Source organism: Salvelinus namaycush, unplaced genomic scaffold, assembly GCF_016432855.1.
Source record: "Salvelinus namaycush isolate Seneca unplaced genomic scaffold, SaNama_1.0 Scaffold249, whole genome shotgun sequence".
NCBI classification, from domain to species: domain Eukaryota; kingdom Metazoa; phylum Chordata; class Actinopteri; order Salmoniformes; family Salmonidae; genus Salvelinus; species Salvelinus namaycush.
The window spans coordinates 123,322-145,792 of record NW_024059330.1 but is presented as its reverse complement, the minus strand read 5'-3'; the positions used below and the strand labels follow the sequence as shown (position 1 = coordinate 145,792).

Here is a 22,471-nt window from a genome sequence, read left to right as displayed (position 1 = left end):
AGCACCATGTAGGGTAGAAGGAACTAAGGGTCAGCACCATGAAGGAACCAAGGTTCAGGACCATGAAGGAACCAAGGTTCAGGACCATGAAGGAACCAAGGTTCAGCACCATGTAGGGTAGAAGGAACCAAGGGTCAGCACCATGAAGGAACCAAGGTTCAGCACCATGAAGGAACCAAGGTTCAGCACCATGAAGGAACCAAGGTTCAGCACCATGAAGGAACCAAGGTTCAGCACCATGAAGGAACTAAGGGTCAGCACCATGTAGGGTAGAAGGAACCAAGGTTCAGCACCATGTAGGGTAGAAGTCCGTTTAACATGTGAATCTGTCCACGAGGTATTAGATTGGTCTAAAGACCAACAAGCAGGTAAATAATCAGACATGGGCTGCCTGTGTGGCTTCATCAACTCTCACTGAAGAAGCTGCTGAAAAGTTGTTTCTTTCCATGAAATCAGTGGTGTCAGATTCATTCCATGGAGTGCCTAGTGTGTCTTCAGGTTTTTGGTTTTTCCTTTCAATTAAGAGCTAGACAACATGGTGAGGTGAGTTCCTTACTGTAACCTAGACAACATGGTGAGGTGAGTTCCTTACTGTAACCTAGACAACATGGTGAGGTGAGTTCCTTACTGTAACCTAGACAACATGGTGAGGTGAGTTCCTTACTGTAACCTAGACAACATGGTGAGGTGAGTTCCTTACTGTAACCTAGACAACATGGTGAGGTGAGTTCCTTACTGTAACCTAGACAACATGGTGAGGTGAGTTCCTTACTGTAACCTAGACAACGTGGTGAGGTGAGTTCCTTACTGTAACCTAGACAACGTGGTGAGGTGAGTTCCTTACTGTAACCTAGACAACGTGGTGAGGTGAGTTCCTTACTGTAACCTAGACAACGTGGTGAGGTGAGTTCCTTACTGTAACCTAGACAACATGGTGAGGTGAGTTCCTTACTGTAACCTAGACAACGTGGTGAGGTGAGTTCCTTACTGTAACCTAGACAACGTGGTGAGGTGAGTTCCTTACTGTAACCTAGACAACATGGTGAGGTGAGTTCCTTACTGTAACCTAGACAACATGGTGAGGTGAGTTCCTTACTGTAACCTAGACAACATGGTGAGGTGAGTTCCTTACTGTAACCTAGACAACGTGGTGAGGTGAGTTCCTTACTGTAACCTAGACAACGTGGTGAGGTGAGTTCCTTACTGTAACCTAGACAACATGGTGAGGTGAGTTCCTTACTGTAACCTAGACAACGTGGTGAGGTGAGTTCCTTACTGTAACCTAGACAACGTGGTGAGGTGAGTTCCTTACTGTAACCTAGACAACGTGGTGAGGTGAGTTCCTTACTGTAACCTAGACAACATGGTGAGGTGAGTTCCTTACTGTAACCTAGACAACGTGGTGAGGTGAGTTCCTTACTGTAACCTAGACAACGTGGTGAGGTGAGTTCCTTACTGTAACCTAGACAACATGGTGAGGTGAGTTCCTTACTGTAACCTAGACAACATGGTGAGGTGAGTTCCTTACTGTAACCTAGACAACGTGGTGAGGTGAGTTCCTTACTGTAACCTAGACAACGTGGTGAGGTGAGTTCCTTACTGTAACCTAGACAACGTGGTGAGGTGAGTTCCTTACTGTAACCTAGACAACGTGGTGAGGTGAGTTCCTTACTGTAACCTAGACAACGTGGTGAGGTGAGTTCCTTACTGTAACCTAGACAACATGGTGAGGTGAGTTCCTTACTGTAACCTAGACAACATGGTGAGGTGAGTTCCTTACTGTAACCTAGACAACGTGGTGAGGTGAGTTCCTTACTGTAACCTAGACAACGTGGTGAGGTGAGTTCCTTACTGTAACCTAGACAACATGGTGAGGTGAGTTCCTTACTGTAACCTAGACAACATGGTGAGGTGAGTTCCTTACTGTAACCTAGACAACGTTGTGAGGTGAGTTCCTTACTGTAACCTAGACAACGTGGTGAGGTGAGTTCCTTACTGTAACCTAGACAACGTGGTGAGGTGAGTTCCTTACTGTAACCTAGACAACATGGTGAGGTGAGTTCCTTACTGTAACCTAGACAACATGGTGAGGTGAGTTCCTTACTGTAACCTAGACAACGTGGTGAGGTGAGTTCCTTACTGTAACCTAGACAACGTGGTGAGGTGAGTTCCTTACTGTAACCTAGACAACATGGTGAGGTGAGTTCCTTACTGTAACCTAGACAACGTGGTGAGGTGAGTTCCTTACTGTAACCTAGACAACGTGGTGAGGTGAGTTCCTTACTGTAACCTAGACAACGTGGTGAGGTGAGTTCCTTACTGTAACCTAGACAACATGGTGAGGTGAGTTCCTTACTGTAACCTAGACAACGTGGTGAGGTGAGTTCCTTACTGTAACCTAGACAACGTGGTGAGGTGAGTTCCTTACTGTAACCTAGACAACGTGGTGAGGTGAGTTCCTTACTGTAACCTAGACAACGTGGTGAGGTGAGTTCCTTACTAATTAGTGACCTTCATTCATCTATCAAGTACAAGGGAGGCTGAAAACCCGCAGACACTCGGCCCTGCATAGAAGGAGTTTGACACAAATACTTTAAACGATTAGAATATACAGTATTTGACTTTACTACTCTAGAAGAAGAATGGGAGAAACTCCCCAAATACAGGTGTGCCAAGCTTGTAGCGTCATACCCAAGAAGACTCGAGGCTGTAATCGCTGCCAAATGTGCTTCAACAAAGTACTGAGTAAAGAATCTGAATACTTATGTAAATGTCAAATTTCTGTTTTTTTTAAAACCTGTTTTTGCTTTGTCATTATGGGGTATTGTGATGTCATTATGGGGTATTGTGATGTCATTATGGGGTATTGTGTGTAGATTGATGAGGAAAAATGATTTAATACATTGTAGAATAAGGCTGTACTGTTACAAAATGTGGAAAAGTGACTACTTTCTGAATGCACTGTATGTAGAAGATAGGCTATGTACACGCTGCCCACAATATGAGGTGGAAACTGAGAGGTACTTCCTAACCTCCTGCCAAACGTATGACCATATTAAAAGACACATATTTCCCTCAGATTACACAGAACCCCAAAGCATTAAAAAACAAATCCAATTTTGATGAAATTCCACAGTGTGCATCAAAGCAGCAAGACGTGTGACCTGTTACCACAAGCAAAGGGCAACCAGTGAAGAACAAACACCATTGTAAATACAACCCATATTTATGTTTCTTATTTTCCATTTAACTATTTGCACATAATTACAACACTGTATATAGACATAATATGACATTTTAAATGTCTTAATTATTTTGGAACTTTTGTGAGTGTAATGTTTACTGTTATTTTTTGTTTATTTCACTTTTGTTTATTATCTATTTCAATTGCTTTGGCAATGTTAACATATGTTTCCCATGCCAATCAAGCCCCTTGAATTGAATTGAGTGAGATAGATGGATAATGAGAGAGAGAGAGAGAGAGAGAGAGAGAGAGAGAGAGAGAGAGAGAGAGAGAGACGGAGAGACGGAGAGACGGAGAGACGGAGAGACGGAGAGACGGAGAGACGGAGAGACGGAGAGACGGAGAGACGGAGAGACAGAGAGACAGAGAGACAGAGAGACAGAGAGACAGAGAGACAGAGAGACAGAGAGACAGAGAGACAGAGAGAGAGAGAGAGAGAGAGAGAGAGAGAGAGAGAGAGATGATAGAGAGCGAGAGATGAATGGATGGGTGGATGGATAGAGAGAGAGAGAGTAGGAGAGAGAAATGTGAATGAAGTTGGCATATCTAATATAATCTCAAGACTGGTATTGAAATGTGTGAAGTACAAGACACGTTGAAGTCTGTCCAGGCCAGTTGGCTGTCTATCTACCAGAGCAGAGTCATTCTTGTCAACATCAACATGTCCCAACAGTCCAATCACTGTTTCCAGATGGAGGAACACACTGCTAAACAGTGACACCTGGTGGCAGGAAAATAACCTCACAACACAGACACTGAATAGGGGAGTATCCTGGGTTGAATACAGATCCTTGACACTATTTGAGGTGCACTCGACTTACGTTGGAGTTTGGACTTTTGTGTAATAGTGTGTGTGTGTGTTCCTCTCCCATGTTGTGGAGCTGTTGTGTGTGTGTGTGTGTGTACGTCTCCCATGTTGTGGAGCTGCTGTGTGTGTGTGTGTGTGTGTGTGTCTTTGTGTGTGTACCTCTCCCATGCTGTGGAGCTGCTGTGTGTGTGTGTGTGTGTGTGTGTGTGTGTGTGTGTGTGTGTGTGTGTGTGTGTGTGTGTGTGTGTGTGTGTGTGTGTGTGTGTGGGTGTGTGTGTGGGTGTGTGTGTGTGTGTGTGTGTACCTCTCCCATGCTGTGGAGCTGTTGTGCGACCCCTCGGAGGTGCTCCTCGCTGACCAGTGGGTTGATGTGTTCCTGGACGTCAGAGACAAACTGTTGCCATGACGTCAGCTGGTTAGGACCACTCATTTTCCTCCAGGAGGGCAGGGTCGAGACCAGACACTCTGAAAGGGCCGACATGGGACTACAGGTCTGTCAGAGAGGGGAGAGAGAGGGACTTAACAAATTTGACCACAATAACTACCGTGGGATATGTGTCAATAGCAACCTTGGGAACATGCTCTGCATCATCAGCAGACTTATACATTTACTCAGCGAAAACAATTTACTGAGCAAATGTCAAATTGGCTTCATACCAAATTATAGTACAACAGACCACATATTCACCCTGTACACCCTCATTGACAAACAAACAAACCAAAACAAAGGCAAAGTCTTCTCAAGCTTTGTTGATTTCAAAAAAAGCTTTTAGACTCAATTTGTCACAAGTCACATTTCTCTAAAGACAAAAAATACAAAAAACAAGGTAGGCTTCTTTTGCAACATTGTAGCCAACATCACCAGAGTTGCTATGGAAATAAATACATTGACAGCCTCAACCAGCAGCTGGTCATTATGTCCTCTGCATCTAGATAACATGTCCACCAGCTTGGTACAACGCAAGCAGAACCTGAGACCAGCACAACCAGCATGGCCTCCACCACACAGCCTGATGACACTGCACCAGCCCAGGTCAGAATACCAGCCTCCCAGTCTGCACCAGCCCAGGTCAGAATACCAGCCTCCCAGTCTGCACCAGCCCAGGTCAGAATACCAGCCTCCCAGTCTGCACCAGCCCAGGTCAGAATACCAGCCTCCCAGTCTGCACCAGCCCAGGTCAGAATACCAGCATCCCAGTCTGCACCAGCCCAGGTCAGAATACCAGCCTCCCAGTCTGCACCAGCCCAGGTCAGAATACCAGCCTCCCAGTCTGCACCAGCCCAGGTCAGAATACCAGCCTCCCAGTCTGCACCAGCCCAGGTCAGAATACCAGCCTCCCAGTCTGCACCAGCCCAGGTCAGAATACCAGCCTCCCAGTCTGCACCAGCCCAGGTCAGAATACCAGCATCCCAGTCTGCACCAGCCCAGGTCAGAATACCAGCCTCCCAGTCTGCACCAGCCCAGGTCAGAATACCAGCCTCCCAGTCTGCACCAGCCCAGGTCAGAATACCCACAACTGCAATCCTCATCGATTAAAATGGGAAGCTCTTGGTCAGGAGAGATGATTCCCTAGACACCTGGTGTATAAGTTCTGGTGTACTACAACTGATAGTGCAGCTCCTCAGTCAGACCAGGATTGACACCCCTGACAACATCATCATCCACACTGGCACAAACCACCTTCGTGCCAAAGGTGAAAATGTATCGGGGGAAGTGAGAAGAGTGGCAGAACGGGCACAGGCTATGTTCCCAACAACCAATATAGTTGTGTCCACACATATTATTTCCCTTATAATTCACTGTATCACAATTCCAGTGGGTCAGAAGTTTACATACACATACTTTGAGTCAATTGGAGGTGTATCTGTGGATGTATTTCAAGGCCTACCTTCAAACTCAGTGCCTCTTTGCTTGACATCATGGGAAAATCAAAAGAATTCAGCCAAGATCTCAGAAAAAAAATTGTAGACCTCCACAAGTCTGGTTCATCCTTGGGAGCAATTTCCAAACGCCTGAAGGTACCACATTCATCTGTACAAACAATAGTACGCAAGTATAAACACCATGGGACCACGCAGCCGTCATACCGCTCAGGAAGGAGACGCGTTCTGTCTCCTAGACATGAACGTACTTTGGTGCGAAAAGTGCAAATCAATCCCAGAACAACAGCAAAGGACCTTGTGAAGATGCTGGAGGAAACAGGTACAAAAGTATCTATATCCACAGTAAAATGAGTCCTATATCGACATAACCTGCAAGGCCGCTCAGCAAGGAAGAAGCCACTGCTCCAAAACCACCATTAACTTCTTATGGCTGCAAGGGGCAGCACTGAGTAACCTGGAAAGAGGTGGCCATTTCAAACGGCCTCCTACTCAATTCTTGCTCGTACAATATGCATATTATCATTACTATTGGATAGAAAACACTCTCTAGTTTCTTAAACCGTTTGAATTATTTCTCTAAGTGAACCAGAACTCTTTCTGCAGCCCATTTCCTATCCGGAAGTGAGATTTCCAAATGCGAGGTCTTTTTTCAAGAGCTTGTCTATAAAAGGGCATGTCACTTGGGACTATAGAAACACGTCATACGCCTTCCCTTGGGTGTCATGCGGAAGTGAGAGCAGAAATGACTTGAATATCTCGTTCAGGGATTGAATACATCATCTTTGAGTGAGAGGTCCGCCATTATTTTTTGTTTCGAAGGCGCGAAGTTGGACCTGGAATTGCCTCCTGGAAAACCGTCGTTATAGGTGAATATGATCTCCGGCTTCGATTTTACTTGATACATGTCACAATATCATCCTAAAGTATGTTTTTTCAATATAGTTTAATTATATTATTGAAATTTATTCGGGACTTTAGACGTGATGCTTTGGAAGAATCTTTTCAAGAAGGAGAGGTTAGCGCCGCACGGCCAGTGTGCTTGCTAATTCAAGAGGGAAATAGTTCGTTCTGGATCCAAACAAAGAAGGTTCTGGACAATGGACCCCTTTACAACATTCTGATGGAAGATCAACAAAGATAAGGACCCAATTTGGGATGCTATTTCATATATCTGTCGAGCTGTGCTATCGCTACCGATTACTTGGAATCAATGCTGTTGTGTGTTAGCCATTGCAGTAAGCTAATATAACGATATATTGTGTTTTCGCTGTAAAACACTTAAAAAATCGGAAATATTGTCTGTATTCACAAGATCTTTGTCTTTCATTTTGCTATACACCATATATTTTTCTGAAATGTTTTATGATGAGTAATTAGGTAGTTGACGTTGGTGTCTGTATTTACTCTGGCTACTCCCGTGCTATTTCTGACTGTAGCTATGATGGTAGCATCAATGTAAAACTGATTTATAGCTCAAATATGCACATTTTTCGAACAAAATATAGATTTATTGTGTAACATGTTATAGGACTGTCATCTGAGGAAGTTGTTTCTAGGTTTGTTTGGTTGGATCTTGGTTAGTTAGGTTGGCTTTGTGCATGCTACCTGTGCTGTGAAAAATGTCTGTCCTCTTTTGTATTTGGTGGTGAACTAACATAAATATACGTGGTGTTTTTGCTGTAAAACATTTTAAAAATCGGACACGTTGGCTGGTTTCACAAGATGTTTATCTTTCAAATGCTGTATTGGACTTGTTAATGTGTGAAAGTTAAATATTTAAAAAAAATAGATTTTGAATTTCGCGCCCTGCAATTGAGCTGGATGTTGTCATAAGTGTACCGACCTCGGGCTTGCAGCCATAACAAGTTAAAAAGCCAGACTACGGTTTGCAACTGCACATGGGGACAAAGATCATACTTTTTGGAGAAATGTCTTCTGGTCTGATGAAACTGTTTGACCATAATGACCATCGTTATGTTTGGAGGAAAAAGGGGGAGGCTTGCAAGCCGAAGAACACCATCCCAACCGTGAAGCACGGGAGTGGCAGCATCATGTTGTGGGGGTGCTTTGCTGCAGGAGGGACTGGTGCACTTCACAAAATAGATGAAATCATGAGGGAGGAAAATTATGTGGATATATTGAAGCAACATCTCAAGACATCAGTCAGGAAGTTAAAGTTTGATCGCAAATGAGTCTTCCAAATGGACAATGACCCCAAGCATACTTCCAAAGTTGTGGCAAAATGGCTTAAGGACAACAAAGTCAAGGTATTGGAGTGGCCATCACAAAGCCCTGACCTCAATACTATAGAACGTTTGTGGGCAGAAGTGAAAAAGCGCGTGCGAACAAGAAGGCCTCCAAACATGACTCAGTTACACCAGCTCTGTCAGGAGGGATGGGACAAAATTCACCCAACTTATTGTGGGAAGCTTGTAGAAGGCTATCCGAAATGTTTGACCCAAGTAAAACAATTTAAATGCGATGCTACCAAATACTAATTGAGTGTATTTAAACTTCTGACCCACTTGGAATGTGATGAAAGAAATAAAAGCTGAAATAAATCATTCTCTCTACTATTATTCTGACATTTCACATTCTTAAAATAAAGTGGTGATCCTAACTGACCTAAGACAGGGAATTTTTACTAGGATTAAATGTCAGGAATTGTGAAAAACTGAGTTTAAATGTATTTGGCTATGGTGTATGTAAACTTCCGACTTCAACTGTATGTGCAGCTTGTGCTCCTCCTTCAGATTCACCATATCATGAGGATCAGTTTGTTGACAATCTCCAGACAGAAATCATTACATTTCAGGCAGAGGGTAAAGTGCTTCTTTGTGGAGATTCCAATGCGAGAACAGGTTCTGAGCCTGACTACACTGATGAGGGAGGTAACCACCACATATTTGGACACCCCTCCGTGTACAGTAGCCCTATCATAAATAATAGAAACAGTCCTGGTCAAATACTGAACAAAAATGGGAAGGAGTTAGTGCATCTCTGTCGAGCCTTAGGCCTGTACACGCTTAATGGTAGAATCAGAGGGGACTCTTTAGGTCAGTTTACTTACTGCTCAGCTCTTGGGACAAGTGTAGTTAGTGCATCCATTAGTGCATTCACTGTCAGACCACAGACACCATTGTCGGATCACAGACACCATTGTCGGATCACAGACACCATTGTCGGATCACAGACACCACTGTCAGATCACAGACACCATTGTCAGATCACAGACACCATTTTCGGATCACAGACACCATTGTCGGGTCACAGACACCATTGTCGGGTCACAGACACCATTGTCGGATCACAGACACCATTGTCAGATCACAGACACCATTGTCGGATCACAGACACCATTGTCGGATCACAGACACCATTGTCGGATCACAGACACCATTGTCAGATCACAGACACCACTGTCAGACCACAGATACCATTGTCGGATCACATACACCATTGTCGGGTCACAGACACCATTGTCGGATCACAGACACCACTGTCAGATCACAGACACCACTGTCAGATCACAGACACCACTGTCAGATCACAGACACCATTGTCAGATCACAGACACCATTGTCGGATCACAGACGCCATTGTCAGATCAAGGTTTTTCGGAAGAAATTAACCAGCAATACTCATTAGAACCAAATCAGACAGATAGGCTCCAAACAGTGCAGATGAAATAATGAACTCTACACAGGTCTTCCAGAACAATATCAAAACAATGAAAGGGGTCAATTCAGCAAATCTGAGAAAAACGAAATCCAACATCAGAAACAAAAAGTTTCTGAAAAATGGTTTGATACGGAATGTAAAACAATTAGAAAACACCTAAGACAAATGTCAAATGAAAAACATAAGCAGCAAAACAACCCAGAACTACGCTGAGAATACTGTGAAACATACACTGAAACACAAGACATGTAATAATACCAATAAGACACTGTAAGGTCTACTACACCTGTTCTATTCGACACGTGACAAATAAACATTGATTCAATGTTATTGGCTGTCAGAGTGGATGAACTAACAGAGACGATGTTATTGGCTGTCAGAGTGTATGAACTAACAGAGACGATGTTATTGGCTGTCAGAGTGGATGAACTAACAGAGACGATGTTATTGGCTGTCAGAGTGTATGAACTAACAGAGAAGATGTTATTGGCTGTCAGAGTGTATGAACTAACAGAGACGATGTTATTGGCTGTCAGAGTGTATGAACTAACAGAGACGATGTTATTGGCTGTCAGAGTGGATGAACTAACAGAGACGATGTTATTGGCTGTCAGAGTGTATGAACTAACAGAGACGATGTTATTGGCTGTCAGAGTGGATGAACTAACAGAGACGATGTTATTGGCTGTCAGAGTGTATGAACTAACAGAGACGATGTTATTGGCTGTCAGAGTGTATGAACTTACAGAGACGATGTTATTGGCTGTCAGAGTGTATGAACTTACAGAGACGATGTTATTGGCTGTCAGAGTGTATGAACTAACAGAGATGATGTTATTGGCTGTCAGAGTGTATGAACTAACAGAGACGATGTTATTGGTTGTCAGAGTGTATGAACTAACAGAGACGATGTTATTGGCTGTCAGAGTGTATGAACTAACAGAGACGATGTTATTGGCTGTCAGAGTGTATGAACTAACAGAGACGATGTTATTGGCTGTCAGAGTGTATGAACTAACAGAGACGATGTTATTGGCTGTCAGAGTGTATGAACTAACAGAGACGATGTTATTGGCTGTCAGAGTGTATGAACTAACAGAGACGATGTTATTGACTGTCAGAGTGGATGAACTAACAGAGACGATGTTATTGGCTGTCAGAGTGGATGAACTTACAGAGACGATGTTATTGGTTGTCAGAGTGTATGAACTAACAGAGACGATGTTATTGGCTGTCAGAGTGTATGAACTAACAGAGACGATGTTATTGGCTGTCAGAGTGTATGAACTAACAGAGACGATGTTATTGGCTGTCAGAGTGGAAAAACTTACAGAGACGATGTTATTGGCTGTCAGAGTGTATGAACTTACAGAGACGATGTTATTGGCTGTCAGAGTGTATGAACTTACAGAGACGATGTTATTGGCTGTCAGAGTGTATGAACTTACAGAGACGATGTTATTGGCTGTCAGAGTGTATGAACTTACAGAGACGATGTTATTGGCTGTCAGAGTGTATGAACTTACAGAGACGATGATATTGGCTGTCAGAGTGGATGAACTAACAGAGACGATGTTATTGGCTGTCAGAGTGTATGAACTAACAGAGACGATGTTATTGGCTGTCAGAGTGTATGAACTTACAGAGACGATGTTATTGGCTGTCAGAGTGGATGAACTAACAGAGAAGATGTTATTGGCTGTCAGAGTGTATGAACTAACAGAGACGATGTTATTGGCTGTCAGAGTGTATGAACTAACAGAGACGATGTTATTGGCTGTCAGAGTGTATGAACTAACAGAGACGATGTTATTGGCTGTCAGAGTGGATGAACTAACAGAGACGATGTTATTGGCTGTCAGAGTGTATGAACTAACAGAGACGATGTTATTGGCTGTCAGAGTGTATGAACTAACAGAGACGATGTTATTGGCTGTCAGAGTGGATGAACTAACAGAGACGATGTTATTGGCTGTCAGAGTGTATGAACTAACAGAGACGATGTTATTGGCTGTCAGAGTGTATGAACTAACAGAGACGATGTTATTGGCTGTCAGAGTGGATGAACTAACAGAGACGATGTTATTGGCTGTCAGAGTGTATGAACTAACAGAGACGATGTTATTGGCTGTCAGAGTGTATGAACTTACAGAGACGATGTTATTGGCTGTCAGAGTGTATGAACTTACAGAGACGATGTTATTGGCTGTCAGAGTGTATGAACTTACAGAGACTATGTTATTGGCTGTCAGAGTGGATGAACTTACAGAGACGATGTTATTGGCTGTCAGAGTGGATGAACTAACAGAGACGATGTTATTGGCTGTCAGAGTGTATGAACTAACAGAGACGATGTTATTGGCTGTCAGAGTGTATGAACTTACAGAGACGATGTTATTGGCTGTCAGAGTGGATGAACTAACAGAGACGATGTTATTGGCTGTCAGAGTGTATGAACTTACAGAGACTATGTTATTGGCTGTCAGAGTGGATGAACTTACAGAGACGATGTTATTGGCTGTCAGAGTGGATGAACTAACAGAGAAGATGTTATTGGCTGTCAGAGTGTATGAACTAACAGAGACGATGTTATTGGCTGTCAGAGTGTATGAACTAACAGAGACGATGTTATTGGCTGTCAGAGTGTATGAACTAACAGAGACGATGTTATTGGCTGTCAGAGTGGATGAACTAACAGAGACGATGTTATTGGCTGTCAGAGTGTATGAACTAACAGAGACGATGTTATTGGCTGTCAGAGTGTATGAACTAACAGAGACGATGTTATTGGCTGTCAGAGTGGATGAACTAACAGAGACGATGTTATTGGCTGTCAGAGTGTATGAACTAACAGAGACGATGTTATTGGCTGTCAGAGTGTATGAACTAACAGAGACGATGTTATTGGCTGTCAGAGTGGATGAACTAACAGAGACGATGTTATTGGCTGTCAGAGTGTATGAACTAACAGAGACGATGTTATTGGCTGTCAGAGTGTATGAACTTACAGAGACGATGTTATTGGCTGTCAGAGTGGATGAACTTACAGAGACGATGTTATTGGCTGTCAGAGTGGATGAACTAACAGAGACGATGTTATTGGCTGTCAGAGTGTATGAACTTACAGAGACGATGTTATTGGCTGTCAGAGTGGATGAACTAACAGAGACGATGTTATTGGCTGTCAGAGTGTATGAACTTACAGAGACGATGTTATTGGCTGTCAGAGTGTATGAACTTACAGAGACGATGTTATTGGCTGTCAGAGTGTATGAACTAACAGAGACGATGTTATTGGCTGTCAGAGTGTATGAACTAACAGAGACGATGTTATTGGCTGGCAGAGTGTATGAACTAACAGAGACGATGTTATTGGCTGTCAGAGTGTATGAACTTACAGAGACGATGTTATTGGCTGTCAGAGTGTATGAACTTACAGAGACGATGTTATTGGCTGTCAGAGTGGATGAACTAACAGAGACGATGTTATTGGCTGTCAGAGTGTATGAACTAACAGAGACGATGTTATTGGCTGTCAGAGTGGATGAACTAACAGAGACGATGTTATTGGCTGTCAGAGTGTATGAACTTACAGAGACGATGTTATTGGCTGTCAGAGTGGATGAACTTACAGAGACGATGTTATTGGCTGTCAGAGTGGATGAACTTACAGAGACGATGTTATTGGCTGTCAGAGTGTATGAACTAACAGAGACGATGTTATTGGCTGTCAGAGTGTATGAACTAACAGAGACGATGTTATTGGCTGTCAGAGTGTATGAACTAACAGAGACGATGTTATTGACTGTCAGAGTGGATGAACTAACAGAGACGATGTTATTGGCTGTCAGAGTGTATGAACTAACAGAGACGATGTTATTGGCTGTCAGAGTGTATGAACTAACAGAGACGATGTTATTGGCTGTCAGAGTGTATGAACTAACAGAGACGATGTTATTGGCTGTCAGAGTGTATGAACTAACAGAGACGATGTTATTGGCTGTCAGAGTGGATGAACTAACAGAGACGATGTTATTGGCTGTCAGAGTGTATGAACTAACAGAGACAATGTTATTGGCTGTCAGAGTGGATGAACTAACAGAGACGATGTTATTGGCTGTCAGAGTGGATGAACTAACAGAGACGATGTTATTGGCTGTCAGAGTGTATGAACTTACAGAGACGATGTTATTGGCTGTCAGAGTGGATGAACTTACAGAGACGATGTTATTGCGTAGTTCCAGCAGGTGGTTCCGGAGCAGTTTGACATCTTTAGAGGTGGAGGCTCCAGCGTCCATCACAAACAGCCTCTCTGAGATCTGCAGGTCGTTGCCAAACCTGTTCCGGAGCTCCTTGAGTAGAGGCCTCTCCTTGTCGTATCCAAACTCCCCTCCAGCCCCCCGAGGCAGGCAAGCCACGTCAGCATGAGTCCCCACAAGGACTACCGTCAGCGGGCTATGGATGCGACCTCCAAACGCTGGGGACGGACACACTGTGTTACTGGTCAGCTCAACATTCCCCTACAGATCTAGTCCTATCTAAACCTCTATACCTGCAGTCAGATTTCTATCAAACTCATTCAAACCATGTTCTACTGTATGGGTGTAGTCTCTGAAGCTGTCTGTCATGTGATGTTAAGACAGGCTGGAACCATGACAACACAGGAGAGAGGAGATGAGCCCGGAGCGAGAGGTCAAGGGTTAGAGAGGAGGAGGGGAATATGACAAGACAAAGTAGACAGATACAGGATGATTATTTTCTACTAAAATGTATTCCTTAGGATTTGATGAATGACTAGTGACGGCATAGTGAGTCTGTGTGACTGGCTTACAGATGTTATCCTGAGACTAACATGTTGAACCAGTACGTGGCCTGGCTGAGGGTTAAGGTCAGGAGAACAAAGGCTGTAGTTTGCCAGAAGCTGCAGACGCCCTGATGACATGGAGCTGCCTGCCCTTGGACCTGCCCACCACCTCTACTGACCATCTAGCTATGGGCTTCTAGATCCTCTCATGCCCACCACCTCTACTGACCATCTAGCTATGGGCTTCTATATCCTCTCATGCCCACCACCTCTACTGACCATCTAGCTATGAGATTCCAGATCCTCTCATCCCCACCACCTCTACTGACCATCTAGCTATGAGCTTCTAGATCCTCTCATGCCCACCACCTCTACTGACCATCTAGCTATGAGATTCTAGATCCTCTCATGCCCACCACCTCTACTGACCATCTAGCTATGAGATTCTAGATCCTCTCATGCCCACCACCTCTACTGACCATCTAGCTATGAGCTTCTAGATCCTCTCATGCCCACCACCTCTACTGACCATCTAGCTATGGGCTTCTAGATCCTCTCATGCCCACCACCTCTACTGACCATCTAGCTATGAGCTTCTAGATCCTCTCATGCCCACCACCTCTACTGACCATCTAGCTATGAGATTCCAGATCCTCTCATGCCCACCACCTCTACTGACCATCTAGCTATGGGCTTCTAGATCCTCTCATGCCCACCACCTCTACTGACCATCTAGCTATGAGCTTCTAGATCCTCTCATGCCCACCACCTCTACTGACCATCTAGCTATGAGCTTCTAGATCCTCTCATGCCCACCACCTCTACTGACCATCTAGCTATGAGCTTCTAGATCCTCTCATGCCCACCACCTCTACTGACCATCTAGCTATGGGCTTCTAGATCCTCTCATGCCCACCACCTCTACTGACCATCTAGCTATGGGCTTCTAGATCCTCTCATGCACACCACCTCTACTGACCATCTAGCTATGGGCTTCTAGATCCTCTCATGCCCACCACCTCTACTGACCATCTAGCTATGAGATTCCAGATCCTCTCATGCCCACCACCTCTACTGACCATCTAGCTATGGGCTTCTAGATCCTCACATGCCAACCACCTCTACTGACCATCTAGCTATGGGCTTCTAGATCCTCTCATGCCCACCACCTCTACTGACCATCTAGCTATGGGCTTCTATATCCTCTCATGCCCACCACCTCTACTGACCATCTAGCTATGAGATTCCAGATCCTCTCATCCCCACCACCTCTACTGACCATCTAGCTATGAGCTTCTAGATCCTCTCATGCCCACCACCTCTACTGACCATCTAGCTATGAGATTCTAGATCCTCTCATGCCCACCACCTCTACTGACCATCTAGCTATGAGCTTCTAGATCCTCTCATGCCCACCACCTCTACTGACCATCTAGCTATGGGCTTCTAGATCCTCTCATGCCCACCACCTCTACTGACCATCTAGCTATGAGCTTCTAGATCCTCTCATGCCCACCACCTCTACTGACCATCTAGCTATGAGATTCCAGATCCTCTCATGCCCACCACCTCTACTGACCATCTAGCTATGGGCTTCTAGATCCTCTCATGCCCACCACCTCTACTGACCATCTAGCTATGAGCTTCTAGATCCTCTCATGCCCACCACCTCTACTGACCATCTAGCTATGAGCTTCTAGATCCTCTCATGCCCACCACCTCTACTGACCATCTAGCTATGAGCTTCTAGATCCTCTCATGCCCACCACCTCTACTGACCATCTAGCTATGGGCTTCTAGATCCTCTCATGCCCACCACCTCTACTGACCATCTAGCTATGGGCTTCTAGATCCTCTCATGCACACCACCTCTACTGACCATCTAGCTATGGGCTTCTAGATCCTCTCATGCCCACCACCTCTACTGACCATCTAGCTATGAGATTCCAGATCCTCTCATGCCCACCACCTCTACTGACCATCTAGCTATGGGCTTCTAGATCCTCTCATGCCCACCACCTCTACTGACCATCTAGCTATGGGCTTCTAGATCCTCTCATGCCCACCACCTCTACTGACCATCTAGCTATGGGCTTCTAGATCATCTCATGCCCACCACCTCTACTGACCATCTAGCTATGGGCTTCTAGATCCTCTCATGCCCACCACCTCTACTGACCATCTAGCTATGGGCTTCTAGATCCTCTCATGCCCACCACCTCTACTGACCATCTAGCTATGAGATTCCAGATCCTCTCATGCACACCACCTCTACTGACCATCTAGCTATGGGCTTCTAGATCCTCTCATGCCCACCACCTCTACTGACCATCTAGCTATGAGCTTCTAGATCCTCTCATGCCCACCACCTCTACTGACCATCTAGCTATGAGCTTCTAGATCCTCTCATGCCCACCACCTCTACTGACCATCTAGCTATGGGCTTCTAGATCCTCTCATGCCCACCACCTCTACTGACTAGGGCTGTTACGGTGACCGTATTACCGCTCCACCCGCGGTCACGAAGGCAGTCAAAATCCACATGACCGTTTAGTCACAGTAATTAGACTTCTCCAAGCTCTGATGCTGACTGTCATTAGTAGCCTGCCAAACTTGCTAACTGCCTGGTACTCAACACTCTATTGTCCCTCTAATCATTCTGACATCAATGCAAAATGTAATGGAAAATCTAATCAAACAGTTCATGAGAGCCCATGAGCTCATGTTGCGTAACATTTCTACAGGCTATTCAATTATGTGAAAAAACAGAGTGATGTCCTCTACTAAAAAGAGGAGGATCCCATCAGCTGTCTATAGGCTTGGCATACTTTCTATAGGCTAGGCCTACTATATTTATTTCCCAACTTTTCTAATATTAAGCACATTGCTTCTCTTTACAACAGGAGTATAGCCTACCTGAGTGGCATGAAAATTAACGGGAAAAGCTTCCTCCATTCGCTATTTAAGTGCATAGATGACATATATTTTTTGGTCCATTCTACATCAAAACAAATTTCACACACATATGATTTAGCATATGTAAAGACAAGATTTAAATCAAGAATAGTCTGATGGGTGACAATATTAGCCTATCACTTGTGAATTATATATTATCACTTGTGAATGATGCCCGGCGTAAGGCAAGAAAAAAAGCAATTTATTTGCGACTTTTTCGAATCATAGTTACACACCTCATGTAGCCTAGCCCATAGGCCTATATGTTTTGACAAGGTTTGTATCACTAAAGTGTCCAAATATCTCCTTAAAATGAATCACATTAATCCGCTTTACAAGGGGTGTAAGAGCCTAACTGGCATACATAAGCAGCACGTGAGTTTCAAGTTTGGGGAAGATCATTTTCACCATAAAAATTCACCTTTATAATAAAAGCATTATATGCATAATTGCATTTGTGGTCACTTGATAACGGTATTTTCCTGCTAATGGAACATTTGCGCTTATAGCCTACTGCCGTCTGTGCATTGCTGCGCTTAAAATGTGAAGAAATAGCCTAATAGTTTATCAACATTTTAAGTTGAACATTCTGATCTGCTAGTGGTTGTATTCATTTGGGATCTATTGCATCCCACAACTGTCCCAGACTATGTTTGGAATATTTTTTCTCACACAGAATAGAATAATTCAACTGTTGTACAATGGGGGAAAGTAGATTGACTTAAGCTAGTGCTTTTGCTGTTCGTTAGGCCTTCTACTCATCTTGTTGGCTGACGAAAAGTAAATGTGGACAGTTCTTCCAATATGCACCTCTGAATTGGATAAGGAGGTGCGCAGTTGGGTCCCTGATGTGTCTGTCTTCACTTGTAGACTGTGAGACCCGATCACGTGATGGAGAGCCATGTGAATGAGAGGTGCTTCGGAGCAGGCAGCACTCAGGAAGAAGGGCACGGGAAGTGAAGGGAAAAATGTCCACTGGCAGCAAAAGGCATGGATTTTTAAGGTGAAATTAGAGGCAGTAGCAAATTGTGAATGAGAGACTGATGTAATGTGTACAGCCTGCGCAAAAAACTAAGCAGAGCTCAGGTCTTTCAAGCAACTTTTTTCAAATCATCAGTCGCATCATGCAGCCTTACAATGTATTAAAAATCAAAACATATGCCCCAACGTTTGTAGAACAACTAAAGTTAATTTAATAACTCTAAATTAAGCATATGAACTCAGCAAAAAAAGGAACGTCCTCTCACTGTCTGGTGTGGCCACCAGCTGCATTAAGTACTGCAGTGCATCTCCTCCTTATGGACTGCACCAGATTTGCCCGTTCTTGCTGTGAGATGTTACCCCACTCTTCCACCAAGGCACCTGCAAGTTCCCGGACATTTCTGGAGGGAATGGCCCTAGCCCTCACCCTCCGATCCAACAGGTCCCAGACGTGCTCAATGGGATTGAGATCCGGGCTCTTCGCTGGCCAACACTGACATTCCTGTCTTGCAGGAAATCACGCACAGAACGAGCAGTATGGCTGGTGGCATTGTCATGCTGGAGGGTCATGTCAGGATGAGCCTGCAGGAAGGGTACCACATGAGGGAGGATGTCTTCCCTGTAACACACAGCGTTGAGATTGCCTGCAATGACAACAAGCTCAGTCCGATGATGCTGTGACACACCGCCCCAGACCATGACGGACCCTCCACCTCCAAATCGATCCCGCTCCAGAGTACAGGCCTCGTTGTAACGCTCATTCCTTCGACGATAAATGCGAATCCGACCATCACCCCTGGTGAGACAAAACCGTGACTTGTCAGTGAATAGCACTTTTTTTTTCCAGTGACGGTGTGTTTGTGCCCATAGGCGACGTTGTTGCCGGTGATGTCTGGTGAGGACCTGCCTTACAACAGGCCTACAAGCCCTCAGTCCAGCCTCTCTCAGCCTATTGCGGACAGTCTGAGCACTGATAGAGGGATTTTGCGTTCCTGGTGTAACTCGGGCAGTTGTTGTTGCCATCATGTACCTGTCCCGCAGGTGTAATGTTCGGATATACCGATCCTGTGCAGGTGTTGTAACACGTGGTCTGCCACTGCGAGGACGTTCAGCTGTCTGTCCAGTCTCCCTGTAGTGCTGTCTTAGGCGTCTCACAGTATGGACATTGCAATTTATTGCCCTGGCCACATCTACAGTCCTCATGCCTCCTTGCAGCATGCCTAAGGCACATTCACGCAGATGAGCAGGGACCCTGGGCATCTTCTTTTGGTGTTTTTCAGAGTCAGTAGAAAGGCCTCTTTAGTGTCCTAAGTTTTCATAACTGTGATCTTAATTGGTTCATTGAACAAGCATGGGAAACGGTGTTTAAACCCATAACAATGAAGATCTGTGAAGTTATTTGTATTTTTACGAATTATCTTTGAAAGACAGGGTCCTGAAAGAGGGACGTTTCATTTTTTGCTGTGTTTAGGACTTCCTGTTTCATTTACATTACATTTAAGTCATTTAGCAGACGCTCTTATCCAGAGCGACTTACAAATTGGAAAGTTCATACATATTCATCCTGGTCCCCCCGTGGGGAATGAACCCACAACCCTGGCGTTGCAAGCGCCATGCTCTACCAACTGAGCCACACGGGACTTTGTTGACGCTTAACACAGAATAGCTGCAGCTGCACTCCCTCATCGCTTGGAGAAAATATCCTTTTATTCAGCTTTGTTCAATTGTATTCTTCATACTATAATATAAAATAATACTATAAAATAATACTATAAAATACTATAATATAATACTATAAAATAATATAAAAGAATACTATAAAATATAAAATACTATAAAATAATACTATAAAATAATACTATACAATACTATAAAATAATACTTATACAATAATACTATACAATAATACTATACAATAATGCCACAGAATACTGAGCAAATCTTGTCTGTTAAATGAACTAGTGTAGCCCACAGCCATTTGGCACAGCCACATCAGGGCCTAACATAAGGACAACTCAGAGTTTGCTATTCTGTTCTGAAATAAACTACTTTTTCTTCATATCATGTTTCTTTAGACCTGTTTAAAATAAATGATGGATGTATTGTGAAGGTGTAGACTATATTACATGGATTTATTGTGATGGTGTAGACTATATTACATGGATTTATTGTGATGGTGTAGACTATATTACATGGATTTATTGTGATGGTGTAGGCTATATTACATGGATTTATTGTGATGGTGTAGGCTATATTACATGGATTTATTGTGATGGTGTAGACTATATTACATGGATTTATTGTGATGGTGTAGACTATATTACATGGATTTATTGTGATGGTGTAGGCTATATTACATGGATTTATTGTGATGGTGTAGGCTATATTACATGGATTTATTGTGATGGTGTAGGCTATATTACATGGATTTATTGTGATGGTGTAGACTATATTACATGGATTTATTGTGATGGTGTAGGCTATATTACATGGATTTATTGTGATGGTGTAGACTATATTACATGGATTTATTGTGATGGTGTAGGTAGACTATATTACATGGATTTATTGTGAAGGTGTAGACTATATTACATGGATTTATTGTGATGGTGTAGACTATATTACATGTATTTATTGTGATGGTGTAGACTATATTACATGGATTTATTGTGATGGTGTAGACTATATTACATGGATTTATTGTGAAGGTGTAGACTATATTACATGGATTTATTGTGATGGTGTAGGCTATATTACATGGATTTATTGTGATGGTGTAGACTATATTACATGGATTTATTGTGATGGTGTAGACTATATTACATGGATTTATTGTGAAGGTGTAGACTATATTACATGGATTTATTGTGATGGTGTAGGCTATATTACATGGATTTATTGTGATGGTGTAGGCTATATTACATGTATTTATTGTGATGGTGTAGACTATATTACATGGATTTATTGTGATGGTGTAGACTATATTACATGGATTTATTGTGAAGGTGTAGACTATATTACATGGATTTATTGTGATGGTGTAGACTATATTACATGGATTTATTGTGATGGTGTAGACTATATTACATGGATTTATTGTGATGGTGTAGACTATATTACATGGATTTATTAGACTTTATAAAATGTAGATGTTCCAAAGGTCTGCATCAGTGGCTTGTAGTCTGAGTGGAAGCCAGGAGATGCTAAATGTGTTTATGTTAATTAACGGTCAATTACCGTGAGATCAGCAATTATTTGCTTGACAATCACCGGCTGGCGCAGTGGTCTAAGGCTGTGCCACTAGAGATTCTGGGTTCGAGTCCAGGCTCTGTTGCAGCCGGCCGCGACCGGAAGATCCATGGGGCGGCGCACAATTGGCTCAGCGTCGTCCGGGTTAGGTGAGGGTTTGGCCGGCAGGGATGTTCCTGTCCCATCACGCACTAGCGACTCCTGTGGCGGGCCGGGCGCAGTGCACGCTGACACGGTTGCCATGTGTACGGTGTTTCCTCCGACACATTGGTGCGGCTGGCTTCTGGGTTAAGCGAGCATTGTGTCAAGAAGCAGTGCAGCTTGGTTGGGTTGTGTCTCGGAGGACGCACGGCTCTCGACCTTCGCCTCTCCCGAGTCCGTACGGGAGTTGCAGTGATGGGACAAGACTGCAACGACCAATTGGATACCACGAAATTGGGGAGAAAAAGGGGTAAAAAAAAAAAAAGAATCACTGGCTGACGAAATGTTGTGCCTGCCACAGCCCTACTACTGACCATCTAGCTATGAGCTTCAAGATCCTCTCATGACAACAGATGCCCCTCTTGAGGCTTCAGGATGCACTCAAACAGACTTGATCTAGAAGCAATCAAACAAACTTGATCTAGAAGCAATCAAACAAACTTGATCTAGAAGCAATCATACAGACTTGATCTAGAAGCAATCATACAGACTTGATCTAGAAGCAATCAAACAGACTTGATCTAGAAGCACTCAAACAGACTTGATCTAGAAGCACTCAAACAAACTTGATCTAGAAGCACTCAAACAAACTTGATCTAGAAGCAATCAAACAGACTTGATCTAGAAGCACTCAAACAAACTTGATCTAGAAGCACTCAAACAA

At 43.7% G+C, this 22,471-nt stretch overlaps 1 protein-coding gene across 1 annotated transcript in view; it reads right to left on the bottom strand.

Annotated features, from left to right (window-relative positions):
- The window catches only part of dapk1 (death-associated protein kinase 1), a 125,515-nt gene that overhangs the window by 10,797 nt on the left and 92,247 nt on the right, over window positions 1–22,471 (bottom strand). Inside the window, exons 21-22 of the mRNA XM_038984572.1 lie at window positions 13,835–14,094; window positions 4,357–4,545 (exon numbers count right to left, since the gene is read on the bottom strand). Coding sequence (XP_038840500.1) covers window positions 4,357–4,545; window positions 13,835–14,094 — 449 coding nt within the window. The remainder of the gene's footprint in view (window positions 1–4,356; window positions 4,546–13,834; window positions 14,095–22,471) is intronic.